This window comes from Onthophagus taurus, chromosome 1 (genome assembly GCF_036711975.1).
Source record: "Onthophagus taurus isolate NC chromosome 1, IU_Otau_3.0, whole genome shotgun sequence".
Taxonomy (NCBI): domain Eukaryota; kingdom Metazoa; phylum Arthropoda; class Insecta; order Coleoptera; family Scarabaeidae; genus Onthophagus; species Onthophagus taurus.
In genome coordinates this window covers 38,798,833-38,816,810 of record NC_091966.1, presented here as the reverse complement: position 1 = coordinate 38,816,810, position 17,978 = coordinate 38,798,833, and the positions used below count along the sequence as shown (strand labels likewise).

The 17,978-nt window shown below is 33.6% G+C and overlaps 2 protein-coding genes across 2 annotated transcripts; one reads left to right on the top strand and one right to left on the bottom strand.

Moving 5' to 3' along the window:
- The first annotated feature begins 10,438 nt into the window (after positions 1–10,438).
- On the top strand, positions 10,439–12,758 carry LOC111420180 (uncharacterized). Its single transcript, XM_071201297.1, has 2 exons — positions 10,439–10,814; positions 11,800–12,758. Exons 1-2 carry the CDS (start codon positions 10,655–10,657, stop codon positions 12,576–12,578), a joined length of 939 nt encoding a protein of 312 aa, XP_071057398.1. The 5' UTR covers positions 10,439–10,654; the 3' UTR covers positions 12,579–12,758.
- LOC111420179 (uncharacterized) lies at positions 10,831–13,002 on the bottom strand. Its single transcript, XM_071201296.1, has 2 exons — positions 12,679–13,002; positions 10,831–11,757 (listed from the first exon to the last, which is right to left on the bottom strand). Exons 1-2 carry the CDS (start codon positions 12,984–12,986, stop codon positions 10,866–10,868), a joined length of 1,200 nt encoding a protein of 399 aa, XP_071057397.1. The 5' UTR covers positions 12,987–13,002; the 3' UTR covers positions 10,831–10,865.
- Between the last annotated feature and the right edge of the window lie 4,976 nt (positions 13,003–17,978).

Genomic DNA, 17,978 nt, shown 5'->3' with positions numbered 1-17,978 from the left:
AATATATAAATCGTTTTTTAAATCCTAGAAATATGGGACAAGCGATTTTTTATATATCGGTTACTAAAAAAATGTTCCCTCTTGTCCTAAATTTTTCAACATTTCTTCTAATACGGTTTCCTCAAAATCTTAATTATTAACATAGAGGTTATCCTATATCATTTTGAAGAGGACACTTTAAGCTTTCATTTAATATATAAATCGTTTCTTAAATCCTAGAAATATGGAGCAAGTGATTTTTTAATAGCGATTTCTGAAAAATTTCTTCCTTCTTATCTTGATATTGCAGCGTGTTTCCTCAAAATCTTAATTATTAACATAGGGGTTCATACATCATTTTGAAAAAGACATTTCTAGCTTTTATTTGGTACATAATGGTGGTAAAAATATGGTGCATGTGATTTTTTAATATCGATTTCTGAAAAATTTTTTCGTCTTGTCTTGATATTTCAGCACGTTTTCTAATGCATTTTCCTCAAAATCTTAATTATTAACATAGAGGTTATCATATATCATTTTAAAGAATGCATTTTAACCTTTCATTTAACACAAATCGTTTTTTAAATCCCAGAAATACATGGGATTTTTTAATATCACAAAAAATTTATCAGTAATGAATATTTTTATCGAAAAAACGACTACGTTACATGAAAAGTTTTCTTGTGTATTTTATTTTGCATAACATTTCGAATTTAATTGGATAGAGATAGAATGGATAGAAAAGAACTCATTCAACACAACTTTTTCTAACTTTTATAAACTCCCTTGGGGGGTAAGATATATCTCGGTGACTTTAGTGGAGGGAATAGCTTGAAAAATTCACGTTTCGTCCCTTGGCTATATGATTTATACGTAGCTATTTTGTATCGAACGATCAATACGTTTATACCACGTTCTTTTTTCGCGTCAGATCTAGAGACAATATCCTTCAATGGAGGTTATAAAGGGGTCGAGGGGTCGCGCGTCCCGACACCAGGTGCTCTTTATGGCCTTCGGATCCAGTCGTTTCCTCCTTGGAACATGTTGCAAAAAGAAGAATCACGCCTCTCTGCTTGTCACCGCGGTTAGATTACTTATTTACGATGCATAAGCGAGTACTAATAAGTTTCTTCATGCAAATTTAGTGATTAGATTTCCGAGCACACGTAGCTGCCTCTTTGTGTGATGGTATACGCGTATCTTAATTCGCCTTCTTACTTACTTATTCCTCGGGCAGTGTTTAAACTAGTTTTATGAGGTGGAGGAATTAGTACGTAGCACGAGAACGACTCTCCAGTGTGCGATAAGAGGCGCTAATCGTCTCGTGACATATTTGCATATATGAAGCGAGAGAAAAGGTGAACGATTCATCTTAGAATTACGAGTAGTGAAATTTTAAAAGATTTGGAGGTTCTTTGATGTCAAAAATTAAACGGAAGAATGAATAATGGGGGCTATGCAAATCCTCAATTTCTTAGGTCTGACGGCTTCCTCGTCTTCCTACAAAAAATGCAAGTGGTGAAAATGTTAAGTCAGAATTCGTGGGTATCAACTCCGACGCCCGTTTTACTATCTTGGGGTATTACACTTTACATTTTAATGGTACGTATTCATTCATTATTCAAAGGCTGTGGCTGGAACGGTGCTCGCTTGCTTGTTACCGGTGAGGAAAACGACAAGGACGCGACATTTGAACGGTGTACACATTCTCATTCTGGACGTGAGACCAATATACAGGTGATTATTTAAAATGTGTGGGATGAAATCCACTAAAACTATTCCAATTATGTTAATATACATGTCAAAGATTTAATAAAATTACGATTCAAATTTAATCTAAATCTTATTATGATTTGTACGTGGTCGTAAACGTTACAACATTACTATCACAATATATTCCGACGTCTCTAACATTGTAAACAAATTCTGAAATTGATACCATCAATGTTACATGTGTTTTCTGACGCGAAAGAGATATACGAACACGTAGAATCGTAGGTAAACACATTGCTCAACTGCGTAGTATGGTATAGAGAATTAGGAATGCGGTGTTTTGAAGCGAAGCTGAAGGTGAGCTGGTGCTTTGACCAATAACTGGATTGTGCAAGTCGACATTCTTCTGTCAACGGGAGTTTAAAAATCACAAATCTGCCGTAATCGATTGTTACAAGTTAGATTTATACAATTTCATTACTTATGGCAGTCGTAAATTAATCGTCTCGAGGCGGGTGAATAACGAATGGAACTTTAGAAACCGCCTGTTCGTTAGAGAGAGTTTGTTTTCGAATTACTGGTAAAGGGATGGAATAGCTGGGGATATTTAGTATCCGACTAGCGGTAATAAAGGAGACAAAGAGTTCAATTATCCCGTGCTATAAAATGTAATAGCTCGGTATTAATCTTGAGTCGCGGGGCTATTTGTTAGGATCAGAATAAACTTGACGGATACGCGAGGTGTGCAAAAATTTTATTTCATTCACCCTTTAATACATCCATTAATTTCTAACGCTAATAATAAACCAAAAAAATTACATGAAAATAAACGCGGAAGTTTTGCGATAACTTCCTAAATGACCTCACCAGATGGTCTTTCATTTTAAGCATAAAGCTCTCGGTTAATTATCGAGCGTAAGTGCGCGTATACATCGGTAAACAAATCGCCACAAAAGTCGGCGTGTAATTATTTCGGCCATATTTCATCGCCTCTCCATCCATCAAGACGTACGCTCTTGGCCTCGTCTCCAAAGAAGAAGAAAAAATTTTTCCTCCTCCTCTTCGATTAACGTGCCGCTTAAAATACCCCATACGAGATCGTAAGGAACGATTAAGGATACACACACTTCTTGTATATGTACGTATATAATCACTGTGTCTGTGACAGCGATTATTCTAAAGAATTGTGAAGGTCGAATGTATTTAACAATGACAGGACATGTTTGTTGACCTGAAAGGCTTTTTGGATGAGGTAATCTTGTGACGAGGTTATACGGAGAAGATAAGTTACCAATAATGATTGGTTTCGTGTAAAGTACTTCCTTGAAAATAAGAAATAATAAGATTTAATTGTTGTGATAAATATAGATTCGTAATAATAAATTTATTATCATAAATTAATCCCTTCAATCATTATTAAGCTAATTAATCGCAGTTGCAATAGGTTATTATGCTTTTAATTTTTTCAATTTATACTTAAGTGTGTTAATGAAATTCGAAGTTAAATATAAAATAATAAAGAAAATGTATTAAAAATCGTTATTGGTTTGAATTAGAAAATGTTATGTCTGATTAAAGGTTTGAGGTCCAAGACATCTCTTAGTCAATGGATTCCTATTCATCCATATTCTTGTAAGTTGCTCAATCATCGTCCTTATCTCACATCGGTCAAAAGTGTTCAGAAGATATAAGGAGCTCTATATAAATAATACATAGCTAAATACGTAGAAGATCACCTCTTTCGCAACGTTTCATCGGGAAGTAGACTCTGAAAGAATGCACTTTTTTGAATATTAGTTTAAAGTTCTCCGTGTTAATACATTCAATAGTGGTCTTAAACTTTCATTATATCAAATCCATGATCATAACTCCAGTCATTTTAAAACATGTACCCAGTGTTCAACCACTTCCTGAGATGTATTAGCACTCCCAAACGATTTTCGTTGTATTTCAAGTTGCTGAATATACTCTGACGAGAGATCTAAGACCATCAGGATTCGATGAGTTGAAACAATCTATTTATGTGTGAGATTGTGATAGCCAGAATGTAGTTTTATCATGTACTGCTAGTACATGGTCCGATATTTCAAACGGTACGGCATCAACATCAACACCCAGATAGTTAGCTACCTCCAAAAATTGATTTGTTAGAGAAAGAACTCTACTTAATAGCTCGAAATAGTGACTTGAATTATATCTATTTCGTTTAGCCATTTTAATCTGCATACACAACAACTTTAACTTCATGCCAGAAACATCCATGTTTCAAACGGTTTATGAGATTCATTGATGTTTAGGTAATTTGCATAGAAAAGTTTGCCATGTAGTATAGATATACATATGTATAGAAAATGTTTATGAAATGAGAAGACTTGGCAATGCCAGGAATTAAATCTGAATCTCATGGTATATGGATAGTCTTTATATTAAAGAGGAAAGAAAATCGCAATGTCCATCAGTATTATTGAAATTAATGTATTAGTGTATTACTAAATGTGTGCAGAATACGACATTGGTAAGAAAAAAGATTGGATTTGTTTATGGAGTCCTTTAATAACTTGAAGAGCACTCCTATCAAATAAATATTCTTCTATCTTGAAAGCTCCTCAGTGAGTTGGTAGCCTGCGACTCCATCATCCTTGTCATCCCTGACTCATTCTCGATTTGTCCAACCCGAAAGAAACGGATATTCACTACAATGACCATTTCAATGGGAAGTACTGATTTTAAAGATTTTAAAAAGTGTATATTTCAAGGGCTTCGTATTTAAAGAGTACGTTCTAAGCATAACGAAGATATCCCAAGATTTGATGGGAAGGATAGAACAGAACACGAAAAAGAAGATCAAAGAGTTGAACCAGAGTGACTGTTAAAGGTTGGGTTGAGAGATACCAGTTTGCGGAAACGGAAACGATGATCTTTGATGATGAAATGAATCGTCTAGAAATAACCGAAAAAGGGGTTTAAACTATAGAACTAAAGTAGTTCAATGGGCGGATTATGCCAATACCAAAATAAAGGTTTGAAATCCAATTGAGATAGATGATGGTATAATCAAACTTACTGATCGTTGATCCATGAGTCATAACCGATTTATGTTTTATCAAACTCCCTGCGATACTTATAGTTATTTACGTAAGCTTGCTTGGAATATACAGTTTTGCTAGAGATGAATTTATGATGGACATTACCCGACTCCTTGAGCAATGATCACTAAAGCACTGAAAAAAGGAGGCATCAAGAATTATTTAATGAGAATAGTGGACGTGTTCTATAGCTTTGAAGTTTCTTTCTTATAGCTGAGTTTGCATTGGGTTCAACGCTACGTAATCTCTTCTATGATAGTGGTCTGAGATTCGATAAGGAACGGAGTATTGATTTGGTGGCTTATGTAGATGGGTTGGTCGTGGGCTTAAGATTAATGGCTTAGAAATGGGTGATCGAAGTATTTCATATCTAAAACCAAGAGTAAGGGGAGTGGTCTATCATTTCACAACCCAGATGGTTATAAAATAAAGTCTGGAAAGAAAAATTGGTAGGTTGGGTTGGGTAAAAAAACAAGAAAAGACACAGACAGAAAAAGAAGGAAAAAGCGAAAAATATCAATAAAGTACACTCGAAATAAGAAAAATTCTAAGAAGGGAAACCAAAATTTGCAAAAAAAAAGTTTGAAAAAACAACTCCAAAGAATTATAAGGGACTGTAGGGGCCGATACATCTTGATTGCCATCAAGTGAATATTTCCAGCTTAGGAAGGTTAAATCAGATCTTTCCCCAGCATCTACTCCCATTGAGAGATAAAGAGTATAAGGAGAAAAAGCTATTTCGTGAGGAAGGGAAGTATATGGGGATGTATATTTTTGGCGTGAATCCCAAACACCGAATTTTCACCGACAGTTTCAAGAATTATGTTTGGAATTTGGCTCCAAACCATGTTTTACGGGAAAGAAATTGCTACACATACGATTAATAATGAAGGCCATTTGAACCATCTGAAGATTATGGAAGTTAGGGATGTCCAAATATGCTTAAAAGCTAAGAATTTTGCTCAAATACATGAGTCGAAGGTGATGAGAAGGATGTTTAATTCCAAATCAACAGGAAACAATCATTATGATGAAGCAAATAGTTTCCTTATTTTTCTTATGTTGTCGCCGAATATTTTAATACAACTTACCTAATACTTTTTCCTCAAGATCTAATGCCATCTAATGGTATTAACACTTCCTTTATGTGAAATAAATTACTTTGAATCAGATATTCTGAAACACATTGTATAAAACAAATATTTACTCGACAACTAATTAAACGTGCTGGTGTTTATATGACCATTAAAATAAATTGCATTTGAATCGAAGGTCTTTTAAACAACAACTATTACACACACTATTTTAATATAAACTCTTATACGATTATAACATAAAACGTTATAACACAAGGTTATAATTAATAGATTTTTATTAATTTAACGATTTTCTATTTAAGAGCCAAATTTTGAAAAATTGTTAACAGAAATTGTGTTGGTGCGATACAGGAATATGTTTATTTTGACATGGGACCCATAATTCGACCGATCAACTAAAGCGTAAATTGCAAGTGCGCTTAAGCTTGGGGTTTGTATTCATGGGTGACGTCATTCGATACTATCCCCGGTCCGTTATTAGCTGAAACGTGCAAATTCGCGATATTCCGGCATCGTCGCCTCTTATTTCAACGAGCCGATCGTAAATATTGTCGTAGCCAGTAACGAGATACTAGCGCGATCTGCATTTTGCGAAGCTGAATTTTAATGTAAACATTGAACGGTGGAATAAACATTTGCACCAGCTTTACTATCCCGCCTAGAACTAGTATACTAAATAAAGACAATTGCAAAAGTAAATATTAATTAAAATTGAAACTGATAATCACAACAATAACTCACAACTGATGTTTTTTCTCCTACAAAAGATGTCAAACAGGGATGCTTCCTCTTTCCCACAATATTTAGGATCTATATTCACCCAACCCTTAAACATTGGAAAATGAAAAGCAACTTAATGGGAATATGACCAAATAGTTTTTGCAGAGGATTAAGACGATATGAGGTATATGTTAAATATAGAAATGAACAAAGATAAGACTCAATATGACGTGAATGAGAGTGTTTAGGTTTGTGCATTTATTATTGTGTGAAATATGGCATGGCAGATGCGGGAAGAATGGACGGTAAAAGCAAAGTTGTGACTAAACCGAACAGTAATGGTGGAATTATTTTAATATGAAGAAAGTTAATGGAAAAATAATGTACATTTGTATGTTTTGCCCTTCTGAATATATAAAAAATGCCACAAGAATGACGAAACATTTATTAAGATGTTTACAATGTCCAATAGGCATGAAACAAATGTTTGACAAAAAGCAAAAGGAGAAGATTTCTTCTACTTTCTTTTCAACTAATAGTTGAACTTCTTCAACGATTGGTAAGGTTAGAAAATATTTGCGACAAGCGAAAGAAAACTAGCTGGCAGCTATGCATATTGAAATTATTTGCTTAAATTTTATTTTTAGATGACGATGGAATGGTTGTGGATGATACATCAACATCAGATAAGAAGTTAAGACCCTCATCGAATGACTCTATGACACTCTAGAAGTTAGATCAACTATTAACTAGGGTTGTTTATGCTACAGGTATTCCATTTGCCATTGCTGAAAATAATCAATGGCAATCATTTTTCAAACATTTGAAATCACAATCACAATGTAATTGACAATATACATATTTCTGTTTATGGATGCATTGCTCATACGCTAAATTTGTTAATTGGAACCATTTCAAAAATGAAAACTATGTCTACTATTATGGAAGATGTTAAGACTGTCATCAAAGAAATTAACAATTCTTACATCTTATTGGCTACATTCAAAAAAATGCAAACTCACCAAAGAGCAAAACACACCAAAGTAGCCATTTCCTGAAAATAACCTGTGAATACACTATGGGAATCAATTATTCATAATTTAAAAAGTCTTCTTGATACAAAATATCCATTAAAAATATTAGGAGTTTGTGAAACAGTTGAAGATATACTTAGTAAACGAGTTGCAAAATTGATATTGCATGAGGATATTTTTGGGTAAAATTTCAAACTTTTATCACCTAATAAACCCTATTGTTAAATACATAACCCAAGTGGAAGGAGATAAACCAAGGTTAAGCCAAATAGCTGAATGCTTTTATGAGTTGGAATGTCATTTTGAAACAACCCTTTCCCCAAGCGCTTTGCTTAACTAAGAAGAAAGGGAAGTAAAAAACTTTTTAGTTAAGAGAAAGCAAATGGCAATAAATCCAATCCGTCGTGCTGCTAATATTCTAGATCCAAATTTTAATACAATTCATCTTAATAGAGAAGAACAAATACAAGAAACAAAGTTTATAGACAATATGGCTACTGTAACAAGCCCGGATGAGTCTGCAGAGGTAATGGCATAATTGGCCTTCTATCGATCTAAAGAAGAGCTATTTGGAAAACCATATGATTTAAAATCCGTGGAAAAATTACATCCCGTTGTATGGTGGGTTTTGGATCGACATTAAGTAAAGTAGCGGTCAACATACTAAGTATGCCTGCGTCGAGTGCAGCAACAGAAAGAAGCTTTATCGCCTACAGCTGTATTAAAACTGTGAAAAGAAGTCGGCTTACGTCCGAACGGGCCATTCGATTCTGCCACCAATGTAGAGGTTAATGAAGGCAGTGAAGACCTTTTTGATATTGAAATGATTGAATGCAGTGATTTGGAAACTCTGCCAAAGATAGAACTGGCTTTCTACTGCTAACAGCAGAGATGATTGGAGAAGATGCTGCGGCATAACCATGATGCACCGAATTGAAAATAAGGAAATAAGAAGAAGAATGACGGCTCAAAACTCAATAATAGATACTATAAATGAAAAGCAACTAAAATGGTATGGACATCTACGCCAAATGAGTAAAAAGAGAATTCTACTTAAGGTTTGGAACAGGTTAGGAAAAAATGGATCTAAGATATCAATGTGGTGATGAAGAATGAAGAGGAGAGGAAGCAATAAAAAAAGCTGCAAATACTCGCCAAATAGAAATAGAATATGGAGCAATAGAAAATCTTCAAAATTAACCCACAAAAAACACAGTTGTTATTACCGTTCCATGGAATATAATAAATAATAATAAATAAATTTATTGCCATAATAAGAAACAAAAAATACAAATTAAAGAAAATGTATACATTTAACTTAATGCATAAATACGGGCAAAAGGGTCGATTTATCGCGTAAGCGATATCTTCCAAACAACCCAATCAATCAGCAGTATACTAAGTTATATAAGAAAAACAATGAATAAACGGCAAGCTGCTATGCTAAACTTATGGTCACTAAAAACGGTGCATAATGATAGTTGCTGGAATAAAAGAAGAAGAGAAGAGAAGAAAAATAGAAGAAGAGAAGAAAAGGGAGAAAAAAAGTTCTCAGGAAGATACTTGGAGAGCCAACAAATGATGTTTTAGGTAGTTTTTAAATGTTACAAGGTGAGGAATATTACGGATCTCAGCAGGCAGACTATTCCAAAGGGTTACTGCCTGCACAGCAAACGATTTATGGTAAACCTCGGTACTATGGGTCGGGAACATAAGCACAGAATCTAACTGAGATCTAGACCCTTATAAAAGACCCTTATAAAATTTATGTTGTTTTCCTGATTTTTAGTAACATTTTCAATAACTAAATAGTTGAGGTTAAAATACTAATAAATTTTTAGATAAATACTATTTTAACGAAGTACATATTTATTGTAAAAGCGTTTTTTATGCACCTTTTCTTTTTGAATAACGAAAGATCAAACGTCAGTGTGACATATTTATATCAAAACATGATAAAACAAAACTCCCTGTTAATTTTGCCAACTTTACAACAATTTGACAGGTATTATAGAAAAAAAATGAACTATAGTTAATATACGAAACGATCTACGGTTCTGACAGCTTAATATCTGCAAATAATTACGGTATGGGGTTATGTGTTGAGATCTCTCGAGATCAAAGATATACCGTATGCAGTTATTTTGAAGTCTTTGCAGTTTGTTTCGTAGTGTTACCGAAAGATCAGGATATGCCGTGTCAGCATAATCAATATGGGGGAAAATCAGGGAAAAACAAAGATTACGACGGATCATGGGAGGAAGGAAGCAACGAATATCTGATAGATCGCCTAAAATATCGATGACCAATATGTTGATTACTCCAATTAAGGTGTAAGTATTTAGGAATTGATCTAGATAACAAATTAAAATTTAATATTTACACTAAAAAATCTAAAATGAAGTCTAAAACTAGGGCTAAATATTTTGATGAGATGTCTAACATATAAAAAGATAGGCGTTAGTTTTAAATGAGCAGCCCACGTTTATAAAACCATCTAAATACCGATTTTGGATTATGGAGCAGCAATTTTGTGCGAAACCAAGTCAGACGAAATCTTCAAATTGCTGAGAGAGCGTGTTTAAGATGCAAAACAACACTAAGAAGCCCTACAAACCCACTTTATGATCCCTTCTTTACGAAAAATACAGAATAACTCCAATTTCGGAACGAATTTTTTTTTTAGACACACTTGCTAATAAAAGCAACTTAAAAATATCCGAAAACCACACTCTCACATCGCCAATTCTTTCGGATAACAACCCTTTACAGGATGTCAATTAATTATTTGTTGAATATGAAGTAAATTATTATATGGATGAGAGTTCAGCAAGGGCAGGAGGACCTCGGTCGAGAGCCCGTTCCGAAGAATATGAGAATATGAGAATGCGATGAGCGGTAACGCTAAGCGGTGGATGTGCGTTACATTTGCATTCAAGACGACTTGAATTATGAGCGATAGATACAAGCGGTCGCAGCACGTATTGAGATTATGTGACTATTTGTTTTGAAGTTTTTCGCAAAAATGTGTTCAAAAGCAAAATTTTCGAATAGTTGTCGTGAAATATTAATTTCGGAAGTGCAAACAAAACCGGTACTATGGAATGATCAACACCCAGATTACAAAAAAACGGAGATAACAAGAAAGTTATGGGGAGATGTTGGCACATGTATTGGATTATCAGGTTAGTCAAAAAACACTTAAATGTACAAGTATACACGTATTTTTTTGTCGTTCAAAAATCTACAAAGTAATTTGCAAAAGATTCTCGTATCTGTTTCGCTCGTGCTGAACTTCTACGAGCTCCTCCGTGTCCTTCTTGAGGAGGTGGCAACCATTCTGTTTCACGCTGATTTTCTGGAAAATAATGTACCACCTCTTGACAGTAATGTAAGTCACTATTGTCATCTCGATGTCTCACAATATTATGTAAAATACACGTACATTTTACTATATTTGCCGCTTTTTCTGGGTTAACTTCGATATCCTTGCCCAAGATACGCCATTTAGCACGTAGTATGCCAAAAGCACATTCAATGCATTTTCTAGCTATTGACAAGCGATTATTGAAGTTTTCTTTGACGGGATCGAGATTTCTGGAAGGATATGGTCTCATCAAATAAGTCTTCAACGGATATGCCTCGTCACCAATTAAAACATGAGGTACTTTAATGTTTGTACCAAATAGTTCTCTGTCTGGCGGCATATTAAATACCTTATTTTCAAGTAGATTAAAGAGTTGCGAAGATGAAAATATTCCGCCATCACTTTGCTTTCCTCTGGCGCCAACCTCGATTGTGATAAATTTTTTGTCAGCATCAGCTACTGCTTGTAAGATCACAGAGAAATACTTCAGATAATTAAAATAGCGAGAACCACTTCCTGGTGGGCATTTTATTTGGCAATGCTTGTCGTCAATTGACCCTACGCAATTTGGAAACTTCCAACGTCTGTAGTATCCTTCTGCTACAGTTTGTAATTGCTCTTGACTAGGAACTGGCATGAATTCGTCAACAAATTCATTCCATATTATTTCACATGTTTCATGAACAATTTTGCTAACGGTACAAACTCCCATTCTCAGAGTTGTTGCTAAATTTCGGAATGAGAGTCCTGTAGACAAGAACCTGAAATATCATAACAACTAATTAAATACAAATTCTTTCCAGGACAAGCTGCGAAGGGGAAGTGGAAAAATTTAAAAGATAAGTTTTGGGTTGAACTGCATAAAATTCCGAAAAAACGCTCCGGCTCAGAAAATGACAATTATAAGTCAAAATGGCCATTTTTTGATATGCTATTTGTAAAAGATAGCATGCTTCCAAGTACAACAACTGGCCACCTCTCGAAGGAACCCGAGAACACCGATAGTGAGGATGAAGAACAAACTGCAGAAAACGTTAATAATGAAGAGTCAGATACCATACAACATGAACCTTCATCACCATCAACTAGCTCTTCACGTCCTTCATCTTGTACAACGCAAAGAAAGACATTCGCAACACCAACATGTCGTAATAAGAAAAGACCTGCACAAAACGAAATCGACAGACATTACTTGGAATTAGAGCAAAAGAAACTAGATTTATTAGAGCAGGAATTTAAGAAAGATGTTGATATGACAGGTAACCCCGATTATCATTTTTTAATGAGTCTGCTGCCCTATTTTACGGACATGGACTGTTTAGAAAAATTGGAAGTGCGAGCAAAAATACAAGAAGTTATCACCGAGGCCGTGCGACGCAAACAAAACACTATGCAGTCTGTTCAACGTCAAGAAAATTACACAAATCTTCAACTTTACGGAAATGAAAACTTCGATCAAGTACGATCCCAGCCTGGATTACATACAAACTCTGGCGAAAATTTAACAGTGGGAAAAGGTATTCAATATCAACCAATTAGTCAATGTGACGAAAATTATAGCATGTTTCGGCTTGACCCGTGAAAATATAACAATAGAAGATTCTGGGTCTGCAGAATTACTCTATACATCTAATTTTATGCAATAAATATTAGTGTACTTGTCACTATTTTTGTGTACCTACCTTAATGTTAAATAAAGCCTTTCTACCGGAGATATGGGTCTCTTAAAATTAGTTACTTTCTTCCGAAGCCTTTCCTTAATTCGTATCAAAATATAATCGAAAGTGTCAATAGACATGCGTAAAAATTCGAAAAATTTAGACGGATCTCTTCGTAGATCATAGTACAGTTGGTGAAATTCACCGTTTGTCAAACGAGTTCTGTTTAGGTAATGCACTCCAATTCTTTTCTTCCGCTTCCTTAATATAATCTTTCTAAATAAAATGGGATTTTCTAATAACCACAGCAAACGCACTGACTTCGGTAGCATGTTTACCACGGTACTGATACTAAATACGCTGTGCTACGACTCTGCTTAATATACACACTTCATCGTTATAACGCTCAACGTTCATCGCTCATCGCTAATCGCTCGCCAATATAAGCGCGGCCTAATAATAGAATAGAAAGTAATAATGTCGGGATTAATAAAAAATAAAATGAAATTGAGACGTTAACTTAGATTGATTTTGTAACAAGATCTTCAGCAAAATCGGTTGGGTTGAAGTAATATATCAAAATCGCTGTCGCAGTATTTCAATTTATGGCAGATGGATCCGGTCCGGAATCCGGTCCGGGACGCGAATCGCCTTTTAAAATTTATCCCGCGATCAAACCACTACCACACCTTCAAATACTTGAGCGGTTAAAACGAACCATTAGAAACCAGCACCGTCGTTCGTTTGGTTCCATCTTCTTCTTCACCCATTAAATGATGAATGCGTCCCCTATCCCGATCTCGTCCTTCGAATTCAAAACGGGCCGGCGAGAACGAGTACCTACTCTTCGAAGCCCGATCAAGAAAGGGAGATTTGTAATTCGCATTTTACGCGATGGCAGTGCGATTAACTTGAAGGCATACCGACCATGAATAGCTCTCTCGATGACTAATCGTATCGCATAAATCAATTTCCTCTCACCAATGCATTAAAATCGTAACTTACAAGAAAATATATGACCGTGTATAAATTGGTTTATTTGCTTTTTATTTTGATATCATATTTAATTTGAAAAGGCACTTAAAACCGATATAAATATTCATTTTCACCCCGTAAATATATCTCCACAACACCCGTTCTGCATATTTCATTTATCCGGACGAGGAAATTTAATAAAATACGATGGGGCAATTCACGTAATTCAGGTAAAACATGTTTTGTATGCAAGGCCGAGCCGAGCTATGCCATCGTCGTTGTCGTCGTTGTCCGCAGTGCAAAACTCGCGTTGTGCTTATTACTCTTATTAGGGTGGTGGCGGCGTCGTCGTTGGCATTCGGGGCCACCCCAGTATTTCATTTATATGCAAATAGAACGTTTCTAAATCTATATTTATCTTGTTTAAGGTAATAATCTAATAGGGACGCAATTACGCGGATAATCGCCCTCCAATTCCTTCATATATAGAAGTTGTGATATATCGCAACCCATTTCTGCTACACAGAATACGTCAACGAAGCTACAGTTTAAATAGAAACGTAAAATCGCACGTTTTAGATCTATTAACATGTAAATCAGGGTCCTACACTGTGGATGGAAAGATTATCGCTGAATACAAAGGACCATTGTTTTAAATCAGCGACGAAGTAGATGATTTATAACGAAAGTTAGAAATTAATTTTAAACTCTTCAAGTGTTAATTTAGAAAAGAAATAACAAAAAATTTAATAGTCGATAAATAACCCCAATATTAATTCTTTAGCAACATAAGCCCATCAAGAAAATCGAATTACGCGATAAACTTTTCGTATTTTTTCTTCTACAAGACTTTTCCATTAAAAAAATCTCTAATAAATATAATAAATGTATACGATCAAATAACTTTGGAGGGACCGTACGGCTTTGTTGAACTAAATCCAACTCAAAATCTCGAATGAAATATGGATAGAGAAAGAAGAAAATAACGCGGCTTGTATATATTATTTGTAGCTTTAGCATAAGTGATATTTTACGACGGCCTCCCAAATTCCATAAGGACGTTGTCAGAAGTTCGAAAAAGGATACAGATTCAAACTTTCCCGAAAGGATATTCTTTGCGCACGTGTGTTTGTTTTTAGGTTTAGCCTCAACTTCGAAAAGCGTATTTTTAGTAACGACTTTCCGTCGAAGTCGAACTTTTACCCTTTTGTAGCTTTCTTGAAATGTACCCGATATAAGAAAGAGGACGGGTTGTTTTGTGTTGTGCTGTTTTCAACTGCGCAAGAAACCCAACGTTACATAATTCTGTTATAATTAAATCGTCGCAAACGGATAACAGTAACGGTTTATCATAACGTAACGATTAAAATGCTTGATGGTTGAATAATAGCCGCGGCGCGTGTTATTTAAGATCGAATCATGCACTGGAATGCGGTCTACACATTATAATTTAAATTCAGCCTGAGGGTACATTGAGATCCTAGCACAAGGACACTCACGGTGTATATCACGAAAAGAAACGTAGAGTTGATTACAAAACGCGTAGTCGTAAAGTGCAGGTGGTATTTGCACCTGAAATTATCTATTACTTTGAAATCAAATTCTTGGAATTCCAATGAAAAGTTTCAATTTTTTTGAGATTATTGTCTAAGAATTTATCTTTATTTTATTATAAACCTGAAATATTTACGATGTTGCATTTATTAGTTAAGAAAATTAGAATCTATCATAATCTAACATCGTAAAATAGCAAATCTTTGATTTGACATTATTAAAACATTTTTTTCGTGGAAACTATTAGAAATTAAGGAATGAAATTTTGTTTGGTTATAATCGAAGAAGTTCTCTTTATTTTGTTGAAACCCCGAAATCTCTACGATGTTTCATTCCTTTGCAAAAGAAATTTAAATCAAACATAACCCATAATCATAAAATATCAAAATTTGGATGTCATTATTAAAATATTTTTTTAGGAAAACTATTGGTAATTAAGGAATGAAATTCCTTCAGGTTATACCGGAAGAAGTTCTCTTTATTTTGTTGAAAACCCGAAATCTTTACGATGTTTCGTTCCTTTGCAAAGAATTTTTATATCTTAGATAACCCATAATCATAAAATAGTACATTTTTGACATGTCAGTATTAAAACATTTTTTTCAAGAAAACTATTGGAAGTTAAGGAGTGAATTTCTTTCAGGTTATAGCCGAAGAAGTTCTCTTTATTTTGTCGAAAACCGGAAATGTCTACGATGTTTCGTTCTTTGGAAAGAATTTTGAAATCTTAGATAACCCATAATTATAAAATAGTTCATTTTTGACATGTCAGTATTAAAACATTTTTTTCAGGAAAACTTAGAAATTAAGGAATGAATTTCTTTCAGATTATAGCCGAAGAAGTTCTCTTTATTTTGTTAAAAACCTGAAATATCTACGATGTTTCATTCCATTGTAAAGAATTTTTAAATCTAACATAACCCATAATCATAAAACAGCAAAATTTTCACATGTCATTATTAAAACATTTTTTCAGGAAATCTATCAGAAATTAAGGAATGAAATTTTGTTGGGTTATGATCGAAGAAGTTCTCTTTATATTCTTGAAAACCCGAAATCTCTACGATGTTTCATTCCTTTACAAAGAATTTTTGAATCTAACATAACTCATAATCATAAAATAACAAATTTTTGACATGACATTATTAAAATATTTTTTCGTGGAAAACTATTGGAAATTAAGGAATGAATTTCTTTCAGGTTATAGCCGAAGAAGTTCTCTTTATTTTGTTAAAAACCCGAAATCTCTACGATGTTTCATTCCATTGTAAAGAATTTTTAAATCTAACATAACCCATAATCATAAAACAGCAAAATTTTCACATGTCATTATTAAAACATTTTTTCAGGAAAACTATTAGAAATTAAGAAATGAAATTTTGTTGGGTTATGATCGAAGAAGTTCTCTTTATTTTGTTGAAAATCCGAAATCTCTGCGATGTTTTACTCCTTTACAAAGAATTTTTGAATCTAACATAACTCATAATCATAAAATAACAAATTTTTGACATGACATTATTAAAATATTTTTTCGTGTAAAACTATTGGAAATTAAGGAATGAATTTCTTTCAGGTTATAGCCGAAGAAGTTCTCTTTATTTTGTTAAAAACCCGAAATCTCTACGATGTTTCATTCCATTGTAAAGAATTTTTAAATCTAACATAACCCATAATCATAAAACAGCAAAATTTTCACATGTCATTATTAAAACATTTTTTCAGGAAAACTATTAGAAATTAAGAAATGAAATTTTGTTGGGTTATGATCGAAGAAGTTCTCTTTATTTTGTTGAAAATCCGAAATCTCTGCGATGTTTTACTCCTTTACAAAGAATTTTTGAATCTAACATAACTCATAATCATAAAATAACAAATTTTTGACATGACATTATTAAAATATTTTTTCGTGTAAAACTATTGGAAATTAAGGAATGAATTTCTTTCAGGTTATAGCCGAAGAAGTTCTCTTTATTTTGTTGAAAACCTGAAATCTCTACGATGTTTTATTCCTTTGCAAAGAATTTTGAAATTTAACATAACCTGTAATCATAAAATAGCAAATTTTTAACATGTCATTATTAAAACTTTTTTTTCAGGAAAACTATTGGAAATTAAGGAATGAAATTCTTTCAAGTTATAGTCGAAGAAGTTCTCTCTATTTTGTTGAAAACCCGAAATCTCTACGATGTTTCATTTCTTTGAAAAGAATTTTTTAAATCTAATATAATCTGTAATCATAAAATAGCAAATCTTTGACATAAAATTATTAAAACATTTTTTTCAGCAATACTGTTGGAAATTAAGGAATGAATTTCTTTCAGGTTATAGCCGAAGAAGTTCTCTTTATTTTGTTGAAAACCCGAAATCTTTACGATGTTTCGTACCTTTGCAAAGAATTTTTAAATTTAACATAACCTGTAATCATAAAATAGCAAATTTTTGACATGTCATTATTAAAACATTTTTTTTAGGAAAACTATTAGAAATTAAAGAATGAATTTCTTTCAGGTTATAGCCAAATAAGTTCTCTTTATTTTGTTGAAAACCGGAAATCTCTACGATGTTTCATTCCTTTGTAAAGAATTTTTAAATCTAACATAACCTGTAATCATAAAATAGCAAATTTTTGACATGTCAGTGTTAAAACATTTTTTTCAGGAAAACTATTGGAAATTAAGGAATGAATTTCTTTCAGGTTATAGACGAATAAGTTCTCTTTATTTTGTTGAAACCCCGAAATCTCTACGATGTTTCATTTCTCTGTAAAGAGTTTTTAAATCTAACATAACCCATGA